The sequence below is a fragment of the Elgaria multicarinata genome, chromosome 14, assembly GCF_023053635.1.
Source record: "Elgaria multicarinata webbii isolate HBS135686 ecotype San Diego chromosome 14, rElgMul1.1.pri, whole genome shotgun sequence".
Taxonomy (NCBI): Eukaryota; Metazoa; Chordata; class Lepidosauria; order Squamata; family Anguidae; genus Elgaria; species Elgaria multicarinata.
This window is the reverse complement of record NC_086184.1, coordinates 5564784-5577630: the sequence shown is the minus strand read 5'-3', so window position 1 is coordinate 5577630 and position 12847 is coordinate 5564784. Positions and strand designations below refer to the sequence as shown.

At 44.8% G+C, this 12847-nt stretch overlaps 1 protein-coding gene across 1 annotated transcript in view; it reads left to right on the top strand.

Annotated features, from left to right (window-relative positions):
* Positions 1-11859, top strand: part of ATP2C2 (ATPase secretory pathway Ca2+ transporting 2) — a 51232-nt gene extending 39373 nt beyond the window's left edge. Inside the window, exons 19-27 of the mRNA XM_063141044.1 lie at positions 41-138; positions 236-286; positions 2733-2899; positions 4101-4169; positions 5010-5126; positions 7173-7320; positions 8862-8957; positions 10722-10863; positions 11465-11859. Coding sequence (XP_062997114.1) covers positions 41-138; positions 236-286; positions 2733-2899; positions 4101-4169; positions 5010-5126; positions 7173-7320; positions 8862-8957; positions 10722-10863; positions 11465-11586 — 1010 coding nt within the window. The 3' untranslated portion in view covers positions 11587-11859. The remainder of the gene's footprint in view (positions 1-40; positions 139-235; positions 287-2732; positions 2900-4100; positions 4170-5009; positions 5127-7172; positions 7321-8861; positions 8958-10721; positions 10864-11464) is intronic.
* Positions 11860-12847: the final 988 nt, after the last annotated feature.

Genomic DNA, 12847 nt, shown 5'->3' with positions numbered 1-12847 from the left:
TTGAGATGATCAACTGTAACATTTTTTCTTTCCTTTGCAGGACGGAATATTGGTCTCTGCAATGGGAAAATGAAAGCTATGTCTGGGGAGGAACTGGAGAACACCACCGAGTCAGCTCTATCATCAACAGTCCAAAACGTAATGGCACTTGAAAGGGTTCCAAAAACATGGTGTGTGATCGTTCTTAAAACAGCCGCCGCCTCACATAGATTTGCTTTGTCTCCTCATCATCCAGGTTTCCATCTTCTTCCGAACCAGTCCAAAACACAAAGTTAAGATCATAAAGGTATCTGCTGACCCCCAAACTAGCAGTGCCCTTGTGTCTTTGTCTGGAGTAGCTAGATCTGATTTTGCACCATGGTGGTCACTACTATGCTTCGCATTTTTAGCCACTTGCTGTAAATCGGGGTGGGGAACCTCAGGCCAGGGAGGAGGGCAAATATGGCCCACTTGAGGTCCTAATCAGGCCTTCCACAGTCCCCTTGATGGTGACACCCACCTCCCCTAGTCCCAATCCTCTTCCACTCAACTGGCAATCTTTCGTTGGATTCCTGCCTTCTGTGCAGGTTTTTCCCCATTCTAAACAATTGAAATGCCTCAACTAAAGCTTAGTTACTAGCAGTAAGAGCTTTAAGGTAAAATATGTAGTATCTTGGCCCTCCCTCTCTTGCCTTTTGCCCTGCCCCCTTTGCCTTGGCTCCACCCATCTTTGGACCCCCCCCCCCCCCAAGAACATCTCTGAAACTGAATTCATGTCCTTTGGCCTGAAAGAGGTTCCCCACCACTTCTGCTACGAATGATACTTCCGCCAAAGTTACATTTTCCTTCTGCGATTTCTCTTCTTTGCTTGCAACTCCTCCTGGGTATAATTCTCCGCGGCTTCTTTGCTGCAAATAAGGGCACCTCTATACCTAGCAATTTTTTATACAGGCAGATAGAAGAAGTTACCTATTCTAAATCGTGGTATATCTTTATCGCTGCTCCGCCTTGCTTTGTTCAAAAGAAGATCTTCCAGCAATAACAAAATCAGACTGAATATCAAACTGCTGCTATGAACTTGCAGCTCATTGTTCCGTGGCCCTAGGTAGCGAACTTGTAATAAATCACTAGCAGAAATATACTGAAACTATCTTTGGGATTTCTCCCCCCTTCCTTCTTTTATTGCACCTTTTTCTTTTCCCTTTCTCTCGCATGGAATAGAAATGATCTTGTTTCGCTTTCTGTTTGGGTGGTTGATGCTTCAATTGGTTGTCATTTGCACAATTGGAGAGTCAGCACAGCAGTTTCCCACCTGCTAAGATCTTCGACAATTGGGCAATTCAGCCATTTGTCATGTTCATCGTGTTTGGTAAAGATGATGGAAGCGGTAATCACATTAAAGCTTTTCTTCGTTGAAGTGCCCTGATTGGCTGATCCGTGACTATTACGGCCTTCTGATCACACCTGCATGAACATATATCCCTAACAAAAATTTAATTTAATTTTTGTGAACCGCCCAGAGAGCTCCGGCTATTGGGCAGTATAGAAATGTAACAAATAAATAAATAAATAAAAACTGAATGCATGGCTATAACAAGGGTTTAGCTCTCAAACAACTGCAGCCCCAATTTGGATTCAGCTGAAATTGTTAATACTTCTGAAAGCCCAAACTCTAAATAGCTAAAAATATCTAATAGTTACTATCTTACTATCTATCTATCTATCTATTATTATTATTATTATTATTATTATTATTATTATTATTTCTATAAAACCCCTTAACCGGAGTTCTCTGGGTGGTTCAAAACAATTCATAGAAAATACATCGACATACAAAAACACTCTTAAAAATCTTTTAACCCACAAAAATTAAAACATTATAACCAGGAGGGAATCTACACGTCGTACTGAAGGCGCATGCATGCGCCCCCAGTACGCCCCCAAAATGATGGTGTAGATTCTGCCTACCTGCAGCCCAGAAGAGACGGAGGAGGAGGCGGCTGGGGAATCTGGCCACGTCCTTGCCGCCGCCTCCCCGCCAGCCTCCTGCTGCCGGGGTAAGAGCGACCCGAGTCGGAGAGCTCGACTTCTGCTTCCACCGAGCTCTCTGACCTGGGTGGCTCTTTCGCCGGCAGCAGGAGGCTGGCGGGGAGGCGGCGGCAGCAAGGACGCGGACGGATTCCCCAGCTGCCGCCTCCTCCGTCTCTTCTGGGCTGCAGGTAGGCAGAATCTACACCATCGTTTTGGGGGCGTACTGGGGGCGCATGCATGCGCCTTCAGTACGACGTGTAGATTCCCTCCTGCTAAAAACAATTTTCAATAATCAATATTTTCCCTAACAGACCTGATTCAAAACAGCATACATAGATGCCTTTTGTACAGTGCCATGTACATTTATGATGCTTTATAAATAATAATAATAATAATAATAATAATAATAATAATGTCCATCATATATCATGAAATGCCTGGCACTGTAAAGATGATAGTGTCAGTGCCAGGTAATAATATTGATGTTAATATTAATATTGATAATATGAATACTATCAATATTACTATTAATAACACTAATAGTAATGATATTAATAATTGTTAATATTCATGGTAATAATAAATATTCATAATTTTAATCCTGTGTACGTTTTATGTTTCTGAAGTTAAGATATCTATTCCAGGCATTTGATTGCTTATATTTGCATGAGGAATCCACCTCTACGGGCCCTGACGTTTGCATTCCTTCGACATTCTTGCAGGCTTTGCAACGGGCCGGTGCCATCGTAGGAATGACTGGTGATGGCGTGAATGACGCAGTCGCTCTGAAATCTGCAGATATCGGGGTTGCAATGGGACAGGCAGGCACAGATGTCAGCAAGGAGGCTGCCAACATGATCCTCGTGGACGATGACTTCTCAACTATCATGTAGGTGGCTCCTAGGGACAGGGATGCATTTTCAACGCTGAGAATGACCTTGCAAGTATTTTGGACGTCGCTTTTCAACTGGAAGAAAAAATCAATTTGAAAAAAAGCAATCTAAGTGAGTTTTGAGGACTCACTTTAAAATTGGCAGAGTTGAGGCCATATGCACCTCATTAGGGAGTTCTATACTTTGGGGGCAACCACTGAGTTGGCCCTGTCTTTCACGGCTGCCAACTGGCTTGACATTAGGCCTACGAGCAGCAGCACTGAGGCAGACCTTAATGCCCAGGCAGGCTTGTAAGGGTGTAGGTCCGGGATGCAGAACCTCAGCCAAATCCAGCCTGTCTGGGGACTCAATCTTTCCCTCTCGGGTTTCCCAAAGGTCCAACCCCCTTCCCTGCCCCACCCCATTTTCCACAAACTTCTATCACTTGGTGGTTTCAACACCTTTTGCACCGTTCTCTTCCCAGATTTAAAAGCTGAAATGCATCTCCGAACGCTTAGTCGCTGGCAGTAAGACCTTTAAGCTAAAATATGTTGGTATTTGGGATATTTCCCCCCACCCCCCATCCCAAAGCCTTCACCCCACCCAGTGCTGGAATACGGCCTCCGAGAGAACCTCCAAAATTGAATTCGTCCTTCAGGCTGAAGGAGATTTGACCCCACTGGTGTCAGTCATCCTTCAAGTAACCTGATTCCAAACCATTTAAGGATTTATCATTCAAAACCAGCTCTTTGCATTGGACTCAGAAATACGGTGGCCACCAGCGCCATTAGTTCAGTAGGGGCGAGGAACCTGTGGCATTTCAGATGTCCTTGGGCTCCAACTCTCATCAGTCCCATCCAGAAGAGCCAATAAGAAAGGACGATGGGAGATAGAGTCCAACCATCTGAAAGGACACAGAAATGATGTCTCATTGTTCTGGTCGCCTGGCTCCCACCAGTGACCTGGAGACCACATTCTGCATGAGCTGCGGTTTCCAGATCATCTTCAAAGACAGGTCCACCCAGAGTGCATTACAGTAATCTCACCTGGATATGACTAGTTCATAGGTAAGTGGCAAGGTCTGATTTCTCCAGATAGGAGCATAGCTAGCGAATCAGGCCAAGAGGGATAGCCAAAGGCCTTGCAGAAGTTGAATGTTCCATCAAAGCATGAATGAATACACACTCTTATAAAAATGTTCTTTTCTTTCCCCCACAGGAACGCAATCGAGGAGGGGAAAGGAATATTTTACAACATCAAAAATTTTGTTCGATTTCAGCTCAGCACGTAAGTCACTCATTGGCTTAAGACAAACTAATGAGAGATTATGATTATGTATAACCTTACTCAGTAAGTGCAACAAGCAAGGAATCCTTTAAAAAAGAAAGAAAGATATTATGGCACTATGATTTCCATTTATTTTCCATGTTAAAACCCTTCAAACTTTTGATCAAATTTCAACTAAGTACAGTAGCTTACTTTTTTTTATCTGACTAATACACACACAAAATAACACACATTAGCTCATGCTCCTTATATATGCTGTATATTACCCATTTCATTTGTTATTGGACTCCTACTTAGACTGCTTTACTGTAAATCTGTAAGCATATTGATTTTAGACTAAGAATTGTAGGTGAATTCCTTTGTTCCTTTAGTGACCTTGATTTATTATTAGATCTGTTCTTCTTTTTGTTGCGTTTATTTTGTTAACTCTATTTTGGAAGGGAGGGGGAATGTTTGAAAAGGCCTTTTCAGTGGTGGCCCCCAGACTATGGAACAATCTCCCTGACAAGGCTCGCCTGGCGCCAACGCTGCTATCTTTCTGGCGCCAGGTTAAGACTTTCGTCTTTGCCCAGGCATATGGCGGCACATCTTAATCACCCACATGTTTAGTTTTTTAATGGTTTTTAATGCCTTATGTGTGTATGTTCTGTGTTTTAAAATTTTAAATTTTGTATACTTGTTTTTATCTCAGTTTTAGAATTTCTGTAAACCGCCCAGAGAGCTCTGGCTATGGGGGTGGTATATAAGTGTAATAAAATAAATAAATAAATAAATAAAACATTGGAACCCCCAGAGTAGACGTGAAGATTTCATTTTTATCTCTTGTTTTGCTCCGGACAGGAGCATCTCAGCTCTGAGTTTAATCGCTCTGTCAACAGTATTCAATTTGCCAAATCCACTCAATGCCATGCAGATCTTATGGATCAATATCATCATGGATGGGCCCCCAGCTCAAAGGTAAGGACACAAATGGAAAGATTACAGGAAGTGGGATCCAAACTTCTCCATTCTTTTTTTTTAAAAAAATGTAAATATAAAATCAACGCTAGACTTTCAAACTCCTCCTGATTTCACTAGTGCTCGGAACTGGGTATGAAATTTATTTATGTATTCATGTGGCAGCAAATAACTCTAAATATACTCTAAATGTACCTAAAGGCCAAAAATGTGTCTCCAACGTTTGAATGGATGTCAGGTCTATTGAAATAAGTGGAATGCCCAAGCCAGCCCAGAGGCTGATGCTAGGACTCTCTGTTTAACTAGGGTGACCAACTGTCAGGATTTCCCCAGATTTGTCCTGGTTTTTGTTCTTTCCATGGTGTCAGGGGGGATTTTCTATAATTTTCAATAATGTCCTGGAATGACACACCTTCCCCTTTAAGGCTGCCATTAGCATGGCAGGAGGGAATGACATGATTTCTTGAGGCACATCATTCCCCCACCCCGAGCTCCAATTGAGGTCTTAAAGGGGAAAGTGGGTCATTCGTGGACATTATAGAAAAGGCCCCAATTGGAGTGAATGGTGGTGGTGCAGAATGAAATCCTTTCCCCTTCTCCACTCCAATCGGGTTCTTTAAGGTGGCGGGGGAATAACGTACTTTCTGCAGGACTCAGAAAGCTGCTTCCCCACACACACACTAGGTGTCCTCTTTTTTGGTTTCCCAAATATGGTCACCCTAGTTTAACCATCAGCCAAGGACAATCCAGGACTTGATTAAATACTCAATATATGTTGCCAAATGTCTGAAAGAAGAGAGCAGTTTTATTCTGGTGCCAAAAAGATAACGATGTTGACACCAGGCAGGCCTCACCTGGCCACAATTTGGGGCCATCACTGAGAAGGCCCTCTCTCTTGTTGCTGCCCCCTGAGCCTCCCTCGGAGGAGGCAAGCTAAGGGGGGCTTTAGATGCTGAGAATAATGTATGGGGTGGTTCGTGCTGGGAGAGGCGTTCAAAATTCCACCTTGGAGCTTGTTCTAACTCAAGTCCATATCGGTTTGCAAGCTTTGTGGGGAGTTTATGCATGAAAATCCGTCCATATTTCCATGTGTGATTTTGCAAATGAATACATTGATTGTTCACATCTTTGAAATATTAAAGTGTATTTGTGTGCATCTGTCAAACATGTGCAGAGGAGTGTGTTCAGAGGAGGGCAACCAGGATGATCGGGGTCTGGAAATAAAGCCCTATGTAGAGAGACTGAAACAACTGGGCATGTTTAGCCTGGAGAAGAGAAGATGGAGGGGAGACATGATAGCACTCTTCAAATACTTAAAAGGTTGTCACACAGAGGAGGGCCAGGATCCCTTCTCAATCCTCCCAGAGTGCAGGACACAGAATAACGGGCTCAAGTTAAAGGAAGCCAGATTCCAGCTGGACATCAGGAAAAACTTCCTGACTGTTAGAGCAGTACGACAATGGAACCAGTTACCTAGGGAGGTGGTGGGCTCTCCCACACTAGAGGCCGTCAAGAGGCAGCTGGACAAGCATCTGTCGGGGATGCTTTAGGGTGGATTCCTGCATTGAGCAGGGGGTTGGACTCGATGGCCTTGTAGGCCCCTTCCAACTCTGCTGTTCTATGATTCTATGATTTTTCAAATGTATGCTTGCAGTCAAACACCATCTTTTTGATCCACAAATCGCATTGCAAGTTTGGAAATGTATAGACTTTGACCACAGATTGCGTCCCAGTCCCTGGCTATGGGAGCGGTATATAAGTTCAATAAGTAAATAAATAAATAAATAAAATGTCTGATCTAGAAAGTGAGAACATGGTAAATCCTGATCAAAAGCAAACTGAAACTAATTTCTACTACAACCCTATCCTCTGGTCCCTTGGAACCACCTGGACTGTGGGCCCTACCTAACATGGGGACCTAGCTGAACCTAGCTGGGTGTGGTTTCCTTGTGCATACCACCAGTGCTAGACTTCACAGGAATGTTCAATGGCCAATAAATCTGTGCTAACAAAACAATGTGTCTCTCCTCTGCCACTGGGAAACAGTTTGGGCGTTGAACCGGTAGACAAAGAAACCGTCAAGCAACCTCCAAGAAGAGTCACAGACACAATTCTCAGCAAGTCACTGATTCTGAAGATCTTACTGTCTGCTGCCATTATCATCAGCGGAACCATCTTTGTCTTTTGGAAAGAGGTGAGCGAGAGAACGTGAAATAATCTACCTTAGCCAAGAGCCGAAGTGCTCTTCAGAATAATGTTTAATGAGACTTTGTTGTTCCTGTTCCTGTTGATGTTTGACTAATAGCCAGAGTTTTTGCAAAGGGTCAAAAAGGGCCAATTTCACAGCGTGGATCTTTGGTTCACACACAAGGCAAGACCATAATCCAAAAAAATGGCTGGATTGGTCCAGTTTACTTCTGCCTTCTTTCTCTGAAGTGGGGTGCTGGGATTCTTTCACCCCAAGGAATAAATCCCATTTCAGAAAAGCTCTCGTGGTCTTCCCCAAACACTCAGATCTACTTCGGAGGCCCTGGGGGTGTGTGCCTGCTGGTAATTGCTTTCAGGTTGGTGAACAGGAGACATAGGGCTTCTTAGTGGTGGCCCACAAAACTGGAACTTTACCTCGTTTTATACTTAGCCCTTTCTGTACAGGCCTTTGAGAAGGTCTTGCGGATGCATCTCTTCAATGCAGCCTTTGCTGCATTCCACCAATTAAACTATGGTTAATGGTAACTGTGGCTTGTTCATACAAGCCAGCTTTATAAACTACCACTCCCATCAGCCCTAGGGTTGCATGGTCAATAGTCAGGAATGCTGTGAATTATAGTCTCAAACATCTACAGGACACCAGGTTGGGATAGCCTACCATAAACCATGGTTTATCATGATGCCTGGGTGCTACCACTCCCATCAGCCCTAGGGTTGCATGGTCAATGGTCAGGAATGCTGTGAATTATAGTCTCAAACATCTACAGGACACCAGGTTGGGATAGCCTTCCATAAACCATGGTTTATCATGATGCCTGGGTGCATTCAGGACACTTCCAGACAGGGGTCTCCGACCCCACCCATCAAAAGAGTTTGGGCAGCTTTTCTGCCTTTTCCTCCTTAAGGGATGTTTTTATGGGAAGAAAAATAAATCCTGGAATCATCAAGTGGGAAGGACTTTGAAGAACATCTAGTCCAATCCAATGCTCCATGCAAATTCCACACTGTGGAGCGCAGTTGCCTAAATACCTCCATAGGACAAAGATGGAAGAAGCAGTGAGAAAATAACAGTCCTTTGGACCTCCCCTAAAATTCCCTGAACGAGGTATGGCAATTGCACGATAAAAGCCTGATCTGGACGCACCCTAAATAACTTCTGTAAAGCTGCAACTCAAGAGGTAGAAATCAGTGGCAAAGCACACTGTTCTCTCTCTCTCTCTCTCTCTCTCTCTCTCTCTCTCTCTCTGCATCTATCCTGGGTTATAACAAATGTTCCTGTCGCTCATCCATCATTTAAGGCCCATGTGTCTACCCCCTGGCACTGCTGTGCATCTAATCATTCCTTTAGGAGAAGAAAAGCCAGCTTTCAAGGTGACTGTGGTTTTATAAACAAAAGGTTCTCTGTGCGATTGGACAGTTGGATGGAAGAGTTGACTTTGCACATTCTCCAAACATTCAGGCAGTTTCTCCCTCCCCCTCTCTCTTTCTCTGTTTCTTAGAAATGAATATTCTCACTTGTATTTCCAGATTCCAGAAAGCGGTGTGACGCCGCGGACCACAACCATGACTTTTACTTGCTTTGTGTTCTTTGACCTCTTCAACGCCCTGACGTGTCGTTCCCAGGTGAGAAAGGCCTGGCTGCTATCCCAAGAGAGAGGCTAAGCTGTGGGCAAAGAAGAGGCGGCATAATTCTGAGAGCATTTAAAACATTAGTCAAAACAGATCTCTTACGGTTCTTCTGCATGGACAGATGCTGCCCTTTGAACGTCTTCCGTGCAAATGACAGGTTTCCTTTCGTTTCATTAAAGAGTCAAACCAGACGATATGCGAAATGCATGGATGCATTTAACACGTCTGTCTGCTTTGGTTTTTCGTTTTCCTTTAAAAATAACACCCACAGAAGGAGACTTAATCGTCCCCTTGAAGGTGCAATCCACCCCTCCTGGCAATTCCCCTCCTGGAACAAATAGAACTAACTACTAGGGGGATTTTCATGGGGACTGTGGGATAGGAGAAGGGGTTAACCCCCCCCCCCTTCCCAGGCACTGCAGCCCCACTCCTAGGGTTGGGTAAGAAATTCATTGGGTTCGCATTTTACTGCCAACTTACCAAAGTCGCACCTCCCAAACCTAAAGGTGAACTGGAAGGAAAGGAAAGGAACCTCTTGTGCAAGCACTGAGTCATTACTGACTCTTGGAGGGATGCCAGCTTTCGCTGACGTTTTCTTGGCAGGCCTTATAGCGGGGTGGTTTGCCGTTGCCTTCCCCGGCCATGATTACCTTTCCCCCAGCTAACTGGGTACTCATTTTACCGACTTCGGGAGGATGGAAGGCTGAGTCAACCCAAGCCAGCTGCCTGAAACTCCGCTGGGATTGAACTCAGGCCATGGGGAGAGTTTCAGCTGCAGAAACTGCTGCTTTACCGCTCTGCGCCACACGAGGCTCGTTAAAGTGAACTGGAACACAATGGAATTCATACATTTTCAAAGCTTGCAACAGAGTTCAACGCACACACAAAAGGACTAAAATTTGTATGTTTGTGATGGGGGGAAGGTGCAGACAATACACGTTATTTTGGGAAATTGCTTTAAAATGCGTACATTTGCATAAGCATGGTCAATGGTCAAGAATGCTGGGAATTATAGTCTCAAACATCTACAGGACACCAGGTTGGGGAAACCTACCATAAACCATGGTTTATCATGATGCCTGGGTGCACTCAGGACACTTCCAGATGGGAGTCTCCAACCCCACCCATCAGAAGAGTTTGGGCAGCTTTTCTGCCTTTTCCTCCTTAAGGGATGTTTTTATGGGAAGAAAAATAAATCATGGAATCATCAGGTGGGAAGGACTTTGAAGAACATCTAGTCCAATCCAATGCTCCACGCAAATTCTGCACGTAACCCTTTTTTAATGCAATGGGAAAACAAACAAACCTGACGTTTAACACAGAAGCAAGGCAGAATGAACTTAAAAGTTTTTAAAAGCTTCCCCTCTCCCTGCTCCTTAAAGTAAACATCAGGTAGTTTCAAAGCACTCACCACTTTCAAGGCCAGACCAAGATTTTTTGCTGTCTGAAGCGTAAAACAAGATGGCGCCCCTTCCCACCCTGTGAACAGAAGCCGACTACCCTTGCAGTTAATTCTTTATTTGATACTGGGATTGGGACAGCATCCTCCCCCCATATCTGACATCTGCTGCCTAAGGAGACCGCCTCACTCTGCCAAATGGTAGGGCCGGCACCAGCATTCATGCATATAACATATCGTCTAGTTTGCTTTGGCAATGGCAGGTTGGATTCATGAAGAAGAGATTGATACCACGATGGATCACTTCCCCACCCCTGATCTCTCTCTCTCTCTCTCTCTCTGTTTTCCCCCCCTCTCAGACAAAACTGATATTGCAAATTGGTCTTTTCCGAAACCGCATGTTCTTATATTCTGTCCTGGGGTCTATTTTGGGTCAGATGGCTGTTATTTACATCCCGCCATTACAGAGGATCTTCCAGACAGAGAACTTAGGAGCACTAGGTAAGTCTGATAGCTGAAGGAGGAATTGGATCTTTTTTCATGAAAGATTGAAGCACATAGCAGTGGATCAGGGGTGCAGAACTAGATTGGGGTACCCCCACCATGGCCATCAGTGGGCCAGATGACATCAGAGGGCACGGCCATTACATGTGATCATTAAATGAAGTCATCTAGATCCACCTTCTCCCCAATGGCATGGAAGGGGATCCCTGCTGTTATTTCTGATCCCAGACCTGAGCTAACAGTGGCGCTTCCCTCCGTGGGGGAGGAAGGGCTGTAGCACAGTGGTAGAGCCACTGCGTTGCCATCAGAAGGCCCCAAGTAGGATCACCAGCATGTTTTTAAACTTGGGAATGTCTGAAAATGTTTCAGATGTATTTCTGCAACCCCTGAAAAGCTGCACTCTCATCCCAAACTGTGCAACGTTATGGCCAAAACCATTTGACCTGAACTGTTTCCACCCACGCTTGTCTTGACCAAAGACACCATCTCATTGGTGGACCCTGGGGGTGAAAGTAGAGATGATTCATCTAAGCACACAACAGATTCTCACTTGTTTGCCCATCAGCAATCGTAACCGTTTGCTTTCCTTCCTTGGCAGACTTGCTGTTCCTCACTGCCCTGGCTTCCTCTGTTTTTATTATCTCTGAGCTGGTCAAAGTGTGCGAGATCTATTGCTGCCACCGGCCAAGGACGGACTATGCCCAGCTGGAGACCGCGTGACTAAAAGAACACAGCTTCCCCTCTATGGGGGCCGGAATGCTGTTTGAATGAAACTGCCAGATTCCAAAATCCGCATGGGACTATGCGATCCTTTTTTTATACATCTGTGAATACTTCCGAGCAACTCCAGATCAACAGAACTATCATAGACTGATCAGAGGTCTTCCAAATCGCTGTCCAGAAGGCCTGGATTGCCCCCAGTTACACACACCTCTCGTCTTACAATGCTGTCTTTTACAGAGCAGGAGAGCAAAAAAGGAAAGAGGGATCCACCTTCACCTGTTTATTTATTTAAGTTGCAATAAAACCTTTTTTGTTAATAACGTGGGCTGCTGTGGAATAGCGATTAAAGTATTGGACTAGGAGTGAAAGACAAAGGATCAAATCCTCAGTCACCCATGACGCTCACTGGGTGAACTTCGCTCTGTCGCTGTGGTTCATCCTAACCTACTTCTCACAGCTGTTGTGAGAGTAAAATGGGGTTAAGGGGAATAAAATGAGGCTGGCAATGTTTCCCATCCTGTGTTCCTTCGAAGAAGTGCAATGATAGATAGTAATGAATGTTAAGAGTATTATCAAGGTGGGTCCCTCCTTCTCCATAAAGCAACTGGCTAGCCGAACTAGCCATAAGGACTTGTTTTATTTCACTGCTAAAGACAGAGGTTGCACGTGACTCCTCTTTAAACTAGAGTGTCTTCTCTATGCTCTGAAGTCATCGGTTATAGCAGGGCTATAGAACCTCAGGTGCAGATGGGTGGGGGAGGTCAAATCTGACCCTCCTGAGATCCCTGTGCAGCCCTCTGGGGTTCCCCATATGCCCCCCTTTCCCTAACCCAAACACCATTTGTTGGATAGTTTCACGACTTTCGTACAGATTTCCCCAACTAATAGGTTGAAATGCCTCTCCTGAAGCATAGGCCACAGCTAGACCTAAGGTTTATCCTGGGCTCATCCAGGGCTCACCCCTGCCTGAGCACTGGATCCCCTGTGTGTCACCTAGATGAACTGGTTTGACCCCAGGATGATCCAGGGATAAACCTTAGGTCTAGCTATGGCCTTAGTTATCAACAGTAAGAGCTTTAAGATAAAATATGCTGGTTTGGGGGGCCGCCCACCACTGGAATGCTCCTCCTTTCAAGAGCTTCTCTGAAATGGGATTTTGCCCTTGTGCTTAAAAAGAGGTTCAACACTTGGGAGAAGAAAAGATACAGCAGGTGGAAACGGTGCCCCGAACACACAACCCCAAACACCTGTCCCTAGC